We start from the raw sequence: 17,634 nt of genomic DNA, 5'->3' as shown, positions 1-17,634 counted from the left end.
TTCTTGTTATTGATGTTGTGTATTATGTTGATAGATTTACGGATGTTAAACCAGCCTTGCATTCCTGGGATGAAACCTACTTGATCGTAGTGGATGATCTTCTTAACGAGGCATTGAATCCTATTTGCCAGGATTTTGTTGAGGATCTTTGCATCTGCATTCATCAGTGATATTGGTCTGTAATTTTCTTTTTTGGTAGCGTCTCTGTCTGGTTTAGGTATCAAGGTGATGTTGGCTTCATAAAAGCTATTTGGAAGTGTTTCTGTTTGTTCAATTTCATGAAAGAGTCTTGCCAAGATTGGCAGTAGTTCCTCTTGGAAAGTTTGATAGAATTCATTAGTGAATCCATCTGGACCTGGGCTTTTGTTTTTCGGCAGACATTTGATTACTGTTTTAATTTCATCAATGGTGATGGGGGTGTTTAGATATGCTACATCCTCTTCCTTCAACCGTGGAAGATTATAAGAGTCCAAGAATTTATCCATTTCTTCCAGGTTCTCATTTTTAGTGGCGTAGAGTTTTTCAAAGTAGTTTCTGATTACCCTTTGAATCTCTGTCATATCAGTAGTGATCTCTCCTTTTTCATTCCTGATACGAGTTATCAAGTTTCTCTCTCTCTCTTTCTTTGTTAGGTTTGCCAGTGGTCTATCAATCTTGTTTATTTTTTCAAAGAAACAACTTCTGCTTTCGTTGATCTTTCGGATTGTTTTTTGAGTTTCCACTTCGTTGATTTCTGCTCTCAGCTTTGTTATTTCCTTCTGTCTTCCTATTCTTGGGTCCTTTTGTTGAGCATTTTCTAGTTCTATTAGCTGTGTCATTAAGCTACTCAGGTAAGCTCCTTCTTCCTTCCTGATGTGTGCTTGCAAAGCTATAAATTTTCCTCTCAGTACTGCTTTTGCTGTGTCCCATAAGTTCTGAGAGTTTGTGTCTTTATTGTCATTTGTTTCCAGGAACCTTTTTATTTCCTCCTTGATTTCATCTCGGACCCACTGGTTATTGAGCATGAGGCTGTTTAACTTCCAGGTGTTAAAGTGTTTCTTCTGAGTCCCTTTGGAGTTCACAAATAATTTCAGAGCCTTGTGGTCAGCGAAGGTAGTCTGCAAAATTTCTATCCTCTTGATCTTATGGAGGTATGTTTTATGTGCCAGCATGTAGTCTATCCTGGAGAATGTCCCATGTACATTGGAGAAGAATGTGTATCCAGGTTTCTGGGGATGGAGTGTCCTATATATATCCACTAGGCCTCTTTCTTCCATTTCTCTCCTCAGGTCTAGTATATTCTTGTTGGGTTTCAGTCTGGTTGACCTGTCCAGTGTTGACAAAGCCGTGTTAAGGTCCCCCACAATTATTGTGTTGTTGTTGATATTATTTTTCAGATTTGTCAACAGTTGTATTAAATATTTTGCTGGCCCCTCATTCGGTGCATATATGTTTAGGAGAGTGAATTCTTCCTGCTCTACGTACCCCTTGATTAATATAAAATGTCCGTCTTTGTCCCTTACAACCTTCCTGGGTATAAAGTTTGCATTATCTGATATTAGTATGGCCACTCCAGCTTTTTTATGGGTGTTGTTTGCTTGGATAACTTTTCTCCAGCCTTTTATTTTGAGTCTATGTTTGTTCTGACTATTCAGGTGCGTTTCTTGTAGGCAGCAGAAGGTTGGATTGAGTTTTTTGATCCATTTAGCCACTCTGTGTCTCTTAACTGGTGCATTTAGTCCATTGACGTTGAGAGAAAGAATTGTCCTGGGATTTAACGCCATCTTTATTTCAAAATTTGGTGTGTCTCTTGGGTAGTCTTGTCTTAGATTAGGTCTTTCAGTTTTTCTCTTAAGACTGGTTTTGTGTCTGTGAAGTTTCTGAACTGTTTTTTGTCTGTGAAACCATGTATTCTTCCATCAAACCGGAAAGTGAGTTTTGCTGGGTATAGTATTCTGGGTGAAGCATTCATTTCATTCAGTCTTGTCACAATATCCCACCACTGCTTTCTGGCATTGAGCGTTTCTGGTGACAGTCTGCTGTAAATCTCAGGAAAGCTTGCTTGAACATGATTTCCCCTTTTGATCTTGCTGTTTTCAGAATTCTGTCTCTATCTGTGGGATTTGTCATTGTGACTAGGATGTGTCTTGGGGTGGTTTTTCTGGGGTCTCTTTTGGTTGGTACTCTTCGGGCATGCAGGATTTGATCACATATATTCTTTAGCTCTGGAAGTTTCTCTTTAATGATGTTCTTGACCATTGATTCTTCCTGGAAATTTTCTTCCTGGGTCTCTGGGACTCCAATGATTCTTAAGTTGTTTCTGTTGATCTTATCATAGACTTCTATTTTCGTCTGTTCCCATTCTTTGACTAATTTTTCCATTGTCTGCTCATTTGCTTTAAGTTTTTTGTCCAATCTCTCCTGCTGTATGGAATTGTTATGTATCTCATCTTCCACAGCACCAAGTCTATTCTCAGCTTCTGATACCCTGTCCCAGAGCTTATCCATTTTGTCATTCACTTTGTTTACTGACTTTTTCAGTCCTGTTAGTTGACATGTTATTTCAGTTTGGAGTTTTGTCATTTCTGCCTTCATATTTTCTTGGTTCTTATTAGTGTTCTGTTCAACTCGATCCATGGTTTCTTGGAGTCTGTTGAGCACCTTCCATATTGCTAGTCTAAAGTCCTTATCTGAGAGGTTGATTAGTTGTTCAGTCATTATCTGGTCCTCAGAATTGTCATCTTCATTCTCTATGTCTGATGCTGGCCTGCGTTGTTTCCCCATTGTCACACTTGTATTGTGGGTTTTTCTACGTGTTGTAGTGGTATTCATTGTCTATATGATGTAGGCAGCACACTCCTCTGGCTCCTCCCTTTCTGGATGGGCTGACTTGCCTCTAAGGGAGGGGAGTCCTCCGTGGATGAAGCCTCACACTGGGTCAAATCTTAGGCCCGAGCATGCAACAGAGAAGACAGTCCGGAGAGAAATGTTTGTTTCTGTGATATAGCGCCGTTCTTAGTGTGATTTTTCCTTCTTGTTGCAATGGAGTTCTTTCCTTAGAAAGAGTGCAAGGCCGCGTAGCGAAGCGGAGCAGCCGTGCTCCTCTGAGCCTCTTTTTGCCCCACTCGCAAGAGTTTCACGCAAGAGGACAGTAGACAGACATAGACAGGTCACACTCACAGTCTTTCACAGCTGAGCCCCACTGGGCCGGTGTACTTTTGCGGATTTTCCCCGCCTGGTGTCACACACAGGGAGCCAGCTTTTGCAAAGGTTAGCCGGTTTTTATGCTCTGAAGTCCCTCCCTGAAAATGGCGTCTGGGCGAGCGAGGTTTCTGGAGGCTCTTTTTGCCCCACTCGCAAGAGTTTCACGCAAGAGGACAGTAGACAGACATAGACAGGTCACACTCACAGTCTTTCACAGCTGAGCCCCACTGGGCCGGTGTACTTTCGCGGATTTTCCCCGCCTGGTGTCACACACAGGGAGCCAGCTTTTGCAAAGGTTAGCTGGTTTTTATGCTCTGAAGTCCCTCCCTGAAAATCCTCACAAATGTCTTTAAGAGAGAATGAGGGAACATCCAACCGTCATTTAATTTTATTTTCCCTAACCTTTAACTATGATCATTTTTATGGTTTATAATTATAAACTTACTCTTTTAAGAAAATATACACAAAATACTAAAATATACACAGGATACTAAAATCCTGAGTGCAGAATTTTAGTTCTCAAAGATATGACTCAGTCTTCTGTAGCCAGCTCACAAACTTAATGAAGCTAAAATTAACATTTGTTTTCTCTTTTGAAATATTAGATAACTTTAAATAAGATATGTAGCATAATCACTAGGATAATATTAATTAGTATTTCAAGATGCTCTTCTTTGATTTGAAAATATACATATGAACATAGCCTTTTACATGAGGATGTCGGTTTCTGCTGGTACCAGATTTATTTATTTGGAATCACTCAGACCAAGTTATCTTTGCTTTGCAATTCAGTCTTCTTATAAGTAGTGGTTCTTTTGAGTATTTCACTGTCTAATTTGAGCTCTGAGTGTCCTTCAGCCCCATCATAAGTAGTATATCAGCCTGAGGATTTATGATTCACAAAAGGCATCAGGGTATGAATTTATCTGTTTTATTAGAGCGTTTTACAGTAATAGACTAAAGAGAAATCCTCACACCCCATAAGTAATGTGGTGTTGAGTTAAATAATTAAGGATGGTGCTGGATGGCGATGGATGGAGGTGGATTTCTCTGTCTGCCATCCCAGGCCACGTGGCTCAGCAACCCCCATGCAGCCGGCGGGTTCCAGGCCCAGGTAATCGGCGTAATCAAGACTCACTCACAGGCAGGCTTCAGGAAGAATCATCTTTATTTAGGCCCTAGCCACCACATGTGTGTGGCCTACTCATAACCTTTCAAGCATACAGCCATTCTAGGCTTGCCCTGCGTCTTATCCTCTTTCAGCCATCTCCCTCAGAGAGCCCAGCAGGGCCAAAAGGCAAAAGCCCCTTAATCCCCTGGCTACCGGGTTTATCTACCTATTCCAAGACCCCTCCCAGGAATGGGCCGGGTCTTGCAATTAAAGTCACACCTATTATCCGGTTCCCAAGACCCCTCCCAGAAATGGGTGGGTCTCAGATAAGTACCCTACAATGTGGGTTTGATGGCAACACTGACACCAAGTTAATAATCCACACCAAGTTAAGGAGATGAAACAGGTTCAGGAATTAATCCACACCTAGTTAAGGAGATGAAACAGGTTAAGGAACTTCCACCACAAACTAGCTACAAGCAGAATGAGCTGGCTGACAGGCAAGCTGCACATGATCTTTATTTGGAAGGGCAGGACCATCCCATGGTAGAGAACGGGAAGGGGTAGGGGGCCAGTCCGGAGGTTCTTCCTGCCTAGATGAGACAAACATGCAAAGAAGAAATCACCCTGATTAGGGTAAAAACTAACTCCCAACTCCCCTTTAGTGTTTTCCTAAAAATGCAGAAATATGACAGCTGAATCGCTGCACTTTTTCTGCAATGACTACAACCAAGTTTTGTGGAGAGCACCACCCATAGTGACACTACTCATGGCGGCAAATGGGCATCCCACACTGAAAACAGCTAAGTTTTTTGGCGAAATGAAGTAGCACTTACAAAACAACATGTCAGAGATATGTTTCTGTACCTGGTATAGAATGACCAGGTGATCATAATATGAAGTTTAGTCAAAGAACACCTTCACTCATATTTTTTTTTCAATCTGAAAGAACAGGAAATAAACACCATAGTAACTGAATGAGCTTTTAAAGTCTCAGTTAAGAACAATTACGTAAAACATATTGGACCCTGGTTAAGGGTCCTGGTTAAGGGCACGGATTTCCTCTCAGTATCACTCAGAACTATTGAGATTTTCCATTTCATCATGGATGTTAGCTGGGCACCTCTACTGAACAGCAGCAGTTATAATCTAAACATTTTTTTTCCCACTAGAAGACACAAAGGGTGTATTTAAAAGTCATTTACCTTCAAGGAAATAATTGGCAAAGTTAAAATGTGGTGAAAAGGGCGTTTTACACATTAGTGTTGCCTTACAAAAATAAATACTTAGAAGTCATGTCTACATTGCAGAATCACAGAAACATTGTTTGGAGAGACATTGTGGGGATTTTTTCTTCATAGACATGTGAGACACCAAAGTGGTCAAGACAAATAGGACTAATAGTCCCTCAGAAATTCAGAGGCCTAATATTAATTAGTTCTCAACATCTGGTTGTATTTATAATACACTACTACTGAGGATAAGACGCTGAGTAATGAAATTGCTGACTTGGAAGTGTCCCTAAGCAGTTTATTCTCTTTCCAAGAGTAGCAACTAAGGAAGGAGACAGTAGTAAAGTGTAACTCAGAGAGTTCAGACTAGAAGAAGCCAGGGTAGATTCCTTTATACAAAAAAAAAAAAAAAAGTTAAACATTTAGTCCTCATGGTATATCTTCTGTCATTCAAGTAAATTAGTTGTCAACATTTCAAAATCAAGAGATTCTTAGGAAGAATTGCAAGGCAGTGGTAGAATTCCTGAACTACTACTACTACAGAATAGCATCTGTCCTTAATGCTCAGAGTAATACTGGCCTTAGAATTTCTGCATCAATGGAAGGTTACTTGGCTGTTCTTTACAACAGCCGTTAACCCCTATGCCTGAGCTTTAGAAGTGTAGCTAGTGCTAGTGAGAGACTAAGTCTAAAAATTTTTTTTATCTGAAGTTACTTTAACTTTCTATAGGCATTGAAGTTTAAAAGCTCTCATATTGGTCATTTCAGTTCTGAACAATCAAAACCAGTTCCTAAATATATAGATTGATAGATTTCTAAAATACTTCAGAACTTTTACTTATACTGTGATGGAGGGGATAAGTCAGTCTCCTTTTTATTTTCAAAAGCCACGTCCTCCTGCTTTGGGAGACTTTCTGAAGTATCTGGGGATCATGGGAGCATGAAAAGATAACTGATCATATACTTGAAATTTAATAGAGCTTAATCATTACTTTTAAAGTACTTAAATTTTTTTAAGTTATATGATATCCCCTGATATTGACACAAGTACCATTTTTTATTATATTTAATATCTTTCAGATAATGGTATAAGTGTGTGGATACTAGGTTTTCCTTTACTCATTTCTAAGCATATCTCATTTCTATGAATTATTTTTTGTTTTAAGGTAAGTCACCATTTTTTATTTATTTACATATATATATATCTAACAAAACAGTTGTTTTCAGACCAAAAATATTAGTTTTGATAATTCAATGTTTATTATCATGAAGTATAGAACAGCTAAGAAATTTTATATAAATGAAAATTTTAGAATTTGTTCAGAGTCCTAAAAAGAGGGGGAGGGATTTTTTAATATATAATAAGTTATAGAGTCAGAGCTATAGTAGGTAGGATACTTTCCTTACATGCAGCTGACCAAAGGGTTTGATTCCCCACAATCCAGTGTTCCTCTGAACACTGCCAGAAGTAATTTCTGAATGCAGAAGCAGGAGTAACTACTAATTAAACCTAATGTGACCCCAAAAGCAATATACATTATATATTTATATAATAGGTATATTTTTATATATATTGTATAAATGTATAATATAGTAAATATTATATAATATGTAATAATATTATATATAAAGCAGTTTGGATATTTTTGCAATTAAACTCAAATTTTTTATCTCAAATCTTTATTGAGGTGAAATAAAAGATAAAAGAATAAAAGCAAAAAGCAAACCCTTATTGTTTTTAATTTTTGTTTTATTTTGTTTTCATGTAGCAAACATTAAAGAAAATTTTATATACCACTGAAATTTAAGCCAAGAGTATTCTCAATGAAGTAGCTACTTGATTCAAAAGATTAAACTGTGTTCTGTTGGTTTTTATCCTTTCTAAAAACCAGGAAAAATGTTCTTAGGGTATTGAATTCTTTAGATACTGGAATTGTATTTGAAGATTAGATCCTCCCCAGAAGTGTTTTACATCTTTATAGATGGTGTTATTCTTATCAGCTATTTAAGCTAGATATATGGAATTGCCTTATTTTTGTTTTTGTCTTTTTGTTTTGGAGTTATATCCAGCAGTGTTCAGGGCTTACTCCTGGTTCTGTGCTTAGATATCACTCTTGGTGCAGGGGTAAGGGACCACAAATGGACAAGAGATTGAACCCAGGTCTCCCATATGTAAGGCAGCATCTTACCCACAGAGCATTGACGCAGGACCATTGGTGAAGCAGTGATTATAAAATGATGGATGCAGCAGGCATGGTTCTGTCTCTCCAGCTTCCTGGAGTTACCTTGATGTCTCCACCAGGTTCTACCAGTTTTAACTTCCCAACAGATAGCTTTCCATTTAAGTCTTGCTTTATTTCTAGAGCAACTATCCTGTCACTCTCTAGCCTAATGATGTTCTTCCTGCATCCACTAGTCATAAAACAGTGAAAACATAGTAAACTTTGAAATAAACATTCTCTCCATATTGAAAAGCTTACCTTCCCTCTTAAATCTTACTCTTTTCTCTCTTCTCTTCTTTTATTTATTTATTTTTTTTTGGTTTGGGGGCCACACCCGGAGGTGCTCAGGGGTTACTCCTGGCTGTCTGCTTAGAAAAAGCTCCTGGCAGGCATGGGGGACTATATGGGACACCGGGATTTGAACCAACCATCTTTGGTTCTGGATCGGCTGCTTGCAAGGCAAACACCGCTGTGCTATCTCTCCGGGCCCTCTTCTCTTCTTTTTAATCTCTAAATAAAACTGGTTTAATTCAAAATAAATAACTGAAATAAAAATTCATACTCTTCTCATGTTTAAAATGATGGTTAAAACTCCAGCATCTTGAAGTAACTTACATAGTTCTCTATTAACTAGCTTCTTCTTATTTTTTTAACTTTGATAAGAACTGGATTCTTGAGGATTAGATTTGTTGGCATCAGAAATGGGGAGGGGGTACACTTTACATAACTGGCAGAGTTTTTTCTCAGTGAAAGTTGGAAATCCAGGGACTGGAGTATTACTGTCATAGTCTTCTAGGATCTGATATTCTGTTCTTTCTGCTGTACTATCCCATTATATAACTGCTACTTATGATGTGTTGGTCACCTCATTGTATCTGCAGTCCAGGCAAGTGGAAAGGAAAAAAATTGGTAGTGCCTACCATTCAAGAACATTTTTCAGAGTTATGTCCATTACTCTCATTGTTCAGTATGCTATGGCTTTCCATTGTTCAAAACTTATTGACATTCTCAGACACATTTATAATGAAGACTTTTTCTTGAGTGGAAAAAGATATATTTTGGCTAGCCACAAAAATAATAGTCTTTTACACAGCAAAATATTCGTCTTGTGAAGTAGAATTCATGTAAGTCAACATGGAATTAATGTAAATCAAAGTGGAAAATAAGAAGATAATATATTTATTAATGTGGAGACAAACATAAAGGTTTAGAATTATTGACAGTACCAAGAAAAGAGTGGAGTAGAGGATTGATATTTTGTGTATTATGCCTTGCAATAGAATTTGACTTTTTTTTTCATGAATGTATTTATAGTGATAACAGATACATTTGAAATAATTAAATTAAACCATACAGTACTTCTGAAATGTTATAGATATCTTTGCCCTGAATAGTTCTTAAGCTGTGTTTTATTTTCCACTTTACCAGTCATCCTTTGAGTCTGATAATTTTGGGGGATTAATATTACAATTAATTCAATCGAAGTGGTATATTTTTCCAATTTTTTTAAATTTAATTTACTTTATTTAAAGAGCATATATTACATAGTTGACAATTGATCATAATGCATTTATTTCCAGATAAGTGGGAGCAAAGTTATCTTAAAAAAAGAAAAGAAGGGGCCGGACGGTGGCGCTAGACGTAAGGTGCCTGCCTTGCCTGCGCTAGCCTTGGATGGACTGCGGTTCGATCCCCCGGTGTCCCATATGGTCCCCCTAGCCAGGAGTAACCCCTGAGCATCACTGGGTGTGGCCCAAAAACCAAAAAAAAAAAAAAAAGGGTAGAAGAAGAAGGAAAATAAGGGGGGAAAAGAAGAAAACAGGAAGAACATTTGTGAAAAATTACTGTATCTCAATGAGGTCATTCAGTCTTTGTTAGAAGACCTAGTAAACTCTTGTTTCTTGCTGACCATTCTTCTACCTCACTTGTTTCTGAATATTAAGTGACTTCAACTATGTATTGACATCTAAATTGGTGTGTTCCTACTTGAATGACAGTATTAAATAACAATGGAATTGTCAGTCTAGAATTCCAAACACTATTGCTGACACTGCAGCTGCCATGGGGTGTGTTTTGAGCTGCCAGGTATTCAGGAAGTACAAGAACGCAGGGTGAGGGTGCCCACATTCACTCCAAAAAGGTCCTGGTATTATCAACCCAAATACTGGCACACCTAGAGTTTGGTCAGAGTGGTGTCTCTGCAGAGAGCCGTAGAAGAGCAGTGAAGCAGGGCCATTGGTGAAGCAGTGATTGGAGATGATGGGTGCAGCAGGCATGGTTCTGGCAGGGCTTGTCAGTGTGGCTATTGTACCCCTGAATTTTTCACAGCTTGGTTTAGATCTCTTTTGAGAACTGAGTGAGTCTATGGAACTTGTATAGACGTTCTTTGATATTTGTTAGAAAGATGATATTTTATGGATGATTATTGTCAAAGACTCAAACATCATTAGAGCCAAGCTAAAGACATTTAGCAACAAGCAGTATTCTCTGTTTGCTTTTTCATTTAATTAGGGCACCTGACATTGATGTGGCAATAAATGTTTGACTTTTATTTTTTGTTTTATTTTTCTCATCCAAGCTTCTTTATTTTAAGTCAATCCAGGAAATGTTTTCATCTTAATAATAGTACTCCTTTACATAATTGACATATCATGGAAAAGTAGCACCATAAGTGAAGATTACTTAATCAAAATATTCAAACAACTGAGGCCTGAATGAGGAAAGAAATAGAATCTGAGATAGTGAGCTCTAAGAAATTGAACATATAATTCCTCCAAATATTTTATAACACTTTCATGTAAATAAAATTTTGTAAGATTTTCCCTATTTTTTTTTCATAAGAATTGCATCAGGTATTATCATTTTAAATCCTAATGGCTTAAAAAAAAAGTTAGGCTAAAAGGAATTGTTGCTAATGAGATACAATGGTCTGAATTTTTTCTTTAGAATTTTCAGATCTCAGTCATGTCATTATCTGAGTTAGGTGATTACATAACTTACTTAGGGTTCAGTCTGCAATAGGAATGGAACAAAATGAAAGGGTAACAATTTACATCGGTCTCCTGCAGATGCCTCATATATATATAGATGGAGATGAATCCTAATAATGACCTAATTCTAGAGAAGTTCTTGATATTGATCATTTGTGAAAGAAGATTTTTATTCTTATCTACCATACATATGTGATTGTGTACACATAGTCCATAAGCATTGGTGCATGTGATCATCAGCTTTGGAATTACTAACACCATGCCACTTTGAAAGAGCAAAGTTATTAACTTTGGCAGGAAATGAAAATTTGGCTTTAATATACATGTGAAATTGAATTGTCTGTAGCACAAAGCTTTGGAGATTACCCGTACAAAATGAGAAAACCATCTAAATTTAAAATTGTCCTCAATACAGTGAAAAGTAATTTAGTGGCCTGTGTTTTTACTGCATTGAAATCATGAAGAGATTGGCTTTATTAATTTAGATTTAAACAGAGGCTCTGTATCTTCTAAAAGTGGTAAATGAGTTGGAAAATGTACTTTAAGGGAAGAAATGAGTTCTGGAAATGCTGCAGGCTCCCTGTTCTACATCTTCAAGTCTGCCCTAAGACAAATTGGGGAGAACATTCTACTGTGACAAGCATTTGAGATATGGACTATTTCTCACCTCAGTTACACAGTGCAATCTTTAAGATTAGGGTGAAAAATAAAATGAGTAAGGCTTAAAGCCAAAATTTATTTTGAGCATTTACATTGTCATTCCTAAAAGGACCAGATCCCTGACAGAGCAAAAAGAATGAAGAAGTAAATAAATGTATTTCTTAGATCTTAACTAATGTCATAGTTTTTTCTGATCTTGCCTTGTACCAGGACTGGAGCTACAAGCTACAAGGGCATTTGCCTTGCACACAACCAACCCAAGTTTGATCTCTGGAATCTGAATGGTCCCATGAGCACTACCAGAAGTGCACAGCCCTGGAATAACCTCTGAGCATTTCTGGGTGTGGCCCTTAAATTAAAATTAATAATAATAATATTCTTATCTTGTAAATTGCTATGGTTATTGAACTATGTCCTACATACATATAAAATTATCTTCTATATAGAGAAATTGAGTCTTTAATACCCTTTGACATTTTTTAGCTTATAAGAACAAACATTTATTACAAAATATATTATTATTTGTTTAATAGATGACTATTTATCTAGAATATCATTGATGATCTGAGGTTAACCATCAAGAAAAATACAGAGCAGAATGTAAGAGTATTAATAATAAGTTTGGGTTTTATGGAAAACCTCAAGAGTTCTTTTTTTTTTTTAATGTAATCAGATGAACAAACTACAAAGGATTTCCTGACTATATCTGTTTCTTAGAACTGCTTAGTAATAAATCTGAGCAATAAAGATGAGTTTCAAACTAAGATCTTCAAACTCCCTGACAATTTTCATATTTGCTAACAGCTTATCAGAAATCAAAACTGCTGAGTGGGCAGCTGTTAATTGCCCTTTCCTCATTTTTCCATTATCTTTTCTCTTTCAAGGTATTTCGCTACTTTACTTGCATCTCTATGATCTGTTTGAGGATCCTGCCTACCTACAGATGGCACACAACTATGTAAAGCAAGGTCTGAACTGTTTAAGCAAACGTTCCATCACTTTCCTGTGTGGGGACGCAGGTCCCCTGGCGGTGGCCGCTGTGGTGTATCACAGGATGAACCAGGAAAAGCAGGCTGAAGACTGCATCAGCAGGTAGTTTCTCTCTGTTCATAGACATCCTTGTGCATTAATTCTGTGTTTTTTAGCAAGAACATGTAGTGAATTTTCTCTGAGCAATGAATCATAGTACTGTCACTAGATCAATTTTTGCACTGGTCTTATGTTATAGTTGAGAAACAAAGCATTATAATCACTCTTCTTGCAAGAGAATGGCACTGACAGGTTCTAGATGAAACCATTATAGGTTCAGTAACATTAATGAGATCAAAAGCCTGATCACGTGACTACTAATTCAAGTGCTGTCCAATATCAGTAATTCAAAGAAATATCATTCACTTCCAACAGTGCTCTGGAAAAGGCTCTTTAGGGACCACAGACTGATTCAAAACTACTCTTTGAGGGGAGAGTCATGATGCATAAATTATGTACAAATTTAGGCTTAATTTTCCTGTAAATGAGGACAGCTCACCAAGAGTAATTCCTTAGTACAGAGTCAGGAGTAAACCTTGAGCAGAGCCAAATGTAGTCAAAAAACAAACCAAAAAAAAATGTATGTATGTGTATATATATATATGTATATATACATATATATGTATATATAGTATATAGTGTGAGAGAATGAGTGGGAATATACACTTTAACTGAAAACAGTGGGGGTTTTTGTTGTTTTTGTTTTTGTCAGATTTCTGAATTTCATGGAAGAACAGAACAACAATGACTTTTACATATCCAGTTTAAGGGAAAAGTTTGTGTCTTTTCAATTTCAGAAAATCTAGAATTATGTGATACTATCATTGATTTATTTAATAAATTTCCTTATGTGTTTCATTTCTTGGGTATCTTTTGCTTATATCTTCCCTATAAAGATGATCACAGATACAGAAAATGTATATTGTACTTCATAGCCAACATCACATTCCAGCTTACTTTTCCAATGTTTCATTATTGTAATGGTCTTCCAGAATTACGATGTTGAGTTTTAGAAACAAAAATATTCTGTGGAATCTTCAGATATTTGATTCTAAGACTATAAAACTAAAGTCTAAGATATCAATGCTTCTCTAAGGCAGAGGACCTTAACTTATATTTTCTGAGAATCTAGGCAAGTGGGAGTAGGTGACAAGTGAATGTGTGTTTGTATGTGAATTCAATTCAAAATGAGTGGGAAATGAAAAAAAAATTGGACTATATATGCTTATTCCCTGATTTATGTCATGTCTGTTTTCATCTTGCCTATACATAGAAAATGTTGCTATGTACATATCTGTCACTGTACAGAAAGAGAGTATTGTGAGTTTTGTGCCCAAGTAAGTCACTAACCTGGCATATATTGTGCTGTAGGCTAGTATTTCAATTTTGACTTGCTATTTAGAAAATGTATTCTGTCTCTCCTTTGTAGTACAATGAGTAAGAAAATTACTTCCTTTTAAAGAGTTACAAATCTTTAGATGATAACAGAAGCACCTGACCCTGGCAATCCCCTGGGGAAATATTGCTGTCAGAACTGTCCTCTTTTTAATATGTCTATTCTTCCTTCAGTGACATTTCAGTGACTTGGTGTTTATAAAGATTAGTATTATTAATATATAATGAAGCTGCAGTAATGTACTTCTGCATTGGGAGTTTTAAAAACATACACAATAACTATTACAGCTTGTAAAAACTGTCATCTCTTTATCTTAAGAATTTAGCTAGCAAGGCATGCAGTTTTAAATCTCATCTTTAGTAATTAGATGGAAAGGAATTTTAATGATTTAGAGTCCTCACCCCACACACATACACAAAAATAGAACTATTTCATTTTTACTAAGCCATAAAATAGTATATTTAAATAGATGCTCAGAAAAAGTCTTATTTTCAAGTATTTTAAAAGGTACTTGCTACCTATTTAAAGTTTACAAATGGGAGTGATTTGACTGCAGAGTAATTGGAATGGTGATAATATATTGCCACCTAGTGGTCATGAAGATGAGCATGCTGGCAGATAAAGGAATTGTGTTTTATTTGCATAGGAACATTGGAGTTGATGCAATAATTCTTATTTATGAGAATTCATGAGAACATACATTTTATAGATGAGAAAAATTGGATACAGGAAACACTATACTATCAACACACAGTATTAGGAAGCACAGTACCTAAAATTTAATTTAAATCAATTAGATTAATATTTAAAGAGTCACAGTAATTTTCCTTTTTGCATAGTTCTCTCGGGATTCTTTGTAAAATTAAATCAAAGGTGCTTTTTATACCTAACAGAGAGCATAATTCTACCACCCAGATAAGTTGACATTGCAAGGTATGACAAGAAAATTAACACTTAACTTCTTACTACTGTGTCTCTGTTCCTTCAATAACCAATTGTGCCCTATAAATTTAATGCTTATGTTTGTAGAAGAAAGTTAATTTATGAATCAGCCTCTGCGGAACTCTTATCCACTGCTGGTGGGAATGCTGTCTAGTTCAACCTTTATGGAAAGCGATATGGAGATTCCTCCAAAAACTGGAAATCGAGCTCCCATACGATCCAGCTATACCACTCCTAGGAATATACCCTAGGAACACAAAAATACAATACAAAAACCCCTTCCTTACACCTATATTCATTGCAGCTCTATTTACCATAGCAAGACTCTGGAAACAACCAAGATGCCCTTCAACAGACGAATGGCTAAAGAAACTGTGGTACATATACACAATGGAATATTATGCAGCTGTCAGGAGAGATGAAGTCATGAAATTTTCCTATACATGGATGTACATGGAATCTATTATGCTGAGTGAAATAAGTCAGAGAGAGAGAGAAAAACGCAGAATGGTCTCACTCATCTATGGGTTTTAAGAAAAATGAAAGACACCCTTGTAATAATAATTTTCAGACACAAAAGAGAAAAGAGCTGGAAGTTCCAGCTCACCTCAGGAAGCTCACCACAAAGAGTGATGAGTTTAGTTAGAGAAATAACTACATTTTGAACTGTCCTAATATTGAGAATGTATGAGGGAAATGTAGAGCCTGTTTAGGGTACAGGCGGGGGTTGGGTGGGGAGGAGGGAGATTTGGGACTTGGGTGATGGGAATGTTGCACTGGTGATGGGTGGTGTTCCTTTTATGACTGAAACCCAAACACAATCATGTATGTAATCAAGGTGTTTAAATAAAAAAAAATTATGCATTAAAAAAAAAAAAAAAAACAAAAGAATCAGCCTCTGCATACTTAACCAGTTTGATTAAGGTGCCGCCATTTTTTAAGTTATAACAAGAAAAAGGTAGCTTTGTCAGTAATGATAAATAGTCTTTTTTTTTTTTTTCAAGACATTCTGTTCTGCTATTGAGTGAGTAAGTTTCCTTAAGGACTCTCATAACTCAGTATTTGTTCCATAACTATGATATTTTTTTCAACATTTATTAACATAATTTTGAAGTAACACAGACCCCTAAACTTTGATTTCTACTTATGGAGTGCTTCATATAGCAATCACCACACAGGTGTGGTTTTGATGCTTCAAATGCCTATTAACCATTCCATGTACAAACACTGTTTCTACTTAACCACTTTAATACATTTCCATACAGATAACTTGAGAGAATTTGTAAATCAGAAGAGAACATACATTTTATAGATGAGAGAAAATGGATACAGGAAACACTATACCAGCAACACACAGTATTAGAAAGCATGTACCTAAAATTTAATTTAAAACAAATAATGTGTTTCCACACTTTTTTCCTCTCAGAAAGTCTTTTCTCCTCCCAGAAATAACATAGCTCTTCTCCCATGCTTTTCAATATACTATTTTGTTGAAGTTCACCAAAAGAAGAAACATTTCTATCAATTATTATACTTTTAATAAGTAAAGTGGCATCACATTGAATATATAGGATAATTTTTGGATAATTGTTATGATTTCTAAAAAGGAAAAACAAATGGTCAAAATTCAGGCTGCAGATATGTTACCTTCTTTATGGGATAGTGGGGGCCAGGGGGCACAGGCCTTCCTAAGCCTGTGGGAAGGGGGACATAAAGTGTTCGGGGTCAAATTCAGGGCCTAGTTTTTGCCTTGCTCTTTTTTGCTTGAACCCCATGAATTCTCTGCCTGGCCCATGATAGCTTTTCTGAAGCTATCCCTCCCTCTGTGGCCTTCACCCACTGTGTGCTTCCCCGGTAGAAACTTTTTACCTCTCTGGAAAGAAATTCTGATTTCTCAACCTTCCAGAATCTCCCCATGACTGTACCTGTAGGAGTAGCGAAGCAGTGTAGGTTTGCCCACATTTCTGGTGCCACGGCTTCAATGACCTACCAAGGGAATGAGCTAGCCCTAAAAGAATGTGCAACTTGGGTTCTTACTTCTACCTTTTAAGATTGTGACCTGAACTTGAGAGAACAGAGGAAAAGAAATGCTATGTTTTATTGATGACTTCAGATACTGAGTTTCATTTGTCTTTATTTTTTGAGACTAACCTAAAGACTTCATATAGGACTATCTTTCTCAGTCCTGTAATACTTCCAGACTTTCAATTCTACTGAGTTCACCTGAGGAAGAAACTAAGCAGGATATCTGGTGAACTCACCCTACGTCTATTGTCACTTCAACTTCTGGTCTTCTTTCACATTCTGCCTGCTTGTATTTACTGTGCAAATTCCCCAAATAACTGGCACTTGCTTTTTCTCTAGGTTTGTGGCTATACTTAGTGGGAGAAGTTATGTAGTATACTTTCTCCATTTCACCAGGAGATAGAATCTAATATAACTTTTTTTGAGAAGTTAAATAAAATCATCTTTACAACTAACAAATTATAATACATACATGTACTGAAATGCTGAGCACACATGAACAAGAATGGGAATGTTCTGCATGTGCTAATATGGATTCATTAAATGTATTATGAAGTAGCAAGTCACAGGAAATTTAGGAAAATGTATTTAAATATTTACACTTATGCTTTGTATGAAATAATTTTGGTACTATATAAGAAATTGGCAGCTAAGGACAGCTAAGGTTATTTTTGAAAAGAACTAGAAGCTGGGTTACTGGGAATACAGAGAAACTGGTACTTTATGCCTTTTGAATGTGTTATCTACTGTGGTAGGTAGACTGCTGTGAGCCTGATGATATGTTTAAGAAATAAACCAAGTAAGGGAGATAATTCTATATGTTAAACATTTCATTTTAAGAAAA

General features: G+C 36.5%; 1 protein-coding gene across 1 annotated transcript in view; it reads left to right on the top strand.

Moving 5' to 3' along the window:
* Positions 1-17,634, top strand: part of LANCL1 (LanC like glutathione S-transferase 1) — a 50,036-nt gene that overhangs the window by 16,125 nt on the left and 16,277 nt on the right. The window contains exon 3 of the mRNA XM_049784158.1: positions 12,283-12,490. Coding sequence (XP_049640115.1) covers positions 12,283-12,490 — 208 coding nt within the window. The remainder of the gene's footprint in view (positions 1-12,282; positions 12,491-17,634) is intronic.

This window comes from Suncus etruscus, chromosome 1 (assembly GCF_024139225.1).
Source record: "Suncus etruscus isolate mSunEtr1 chromosome 1, mSunEtr1.pri.cur, whole genome shotgun sequence".
Lineage (NCBI taxonomy): Eukaryota > Metazoa > Chordata > Mammalia > Eulipotyphla > Soricidae > Suncus > Suncus etruscus.
The sequence above is the reverse complement of the archived record's forward strand: the minus strand, read 5'-3'. Positions and strand labels throughout refer to the sequence as shown.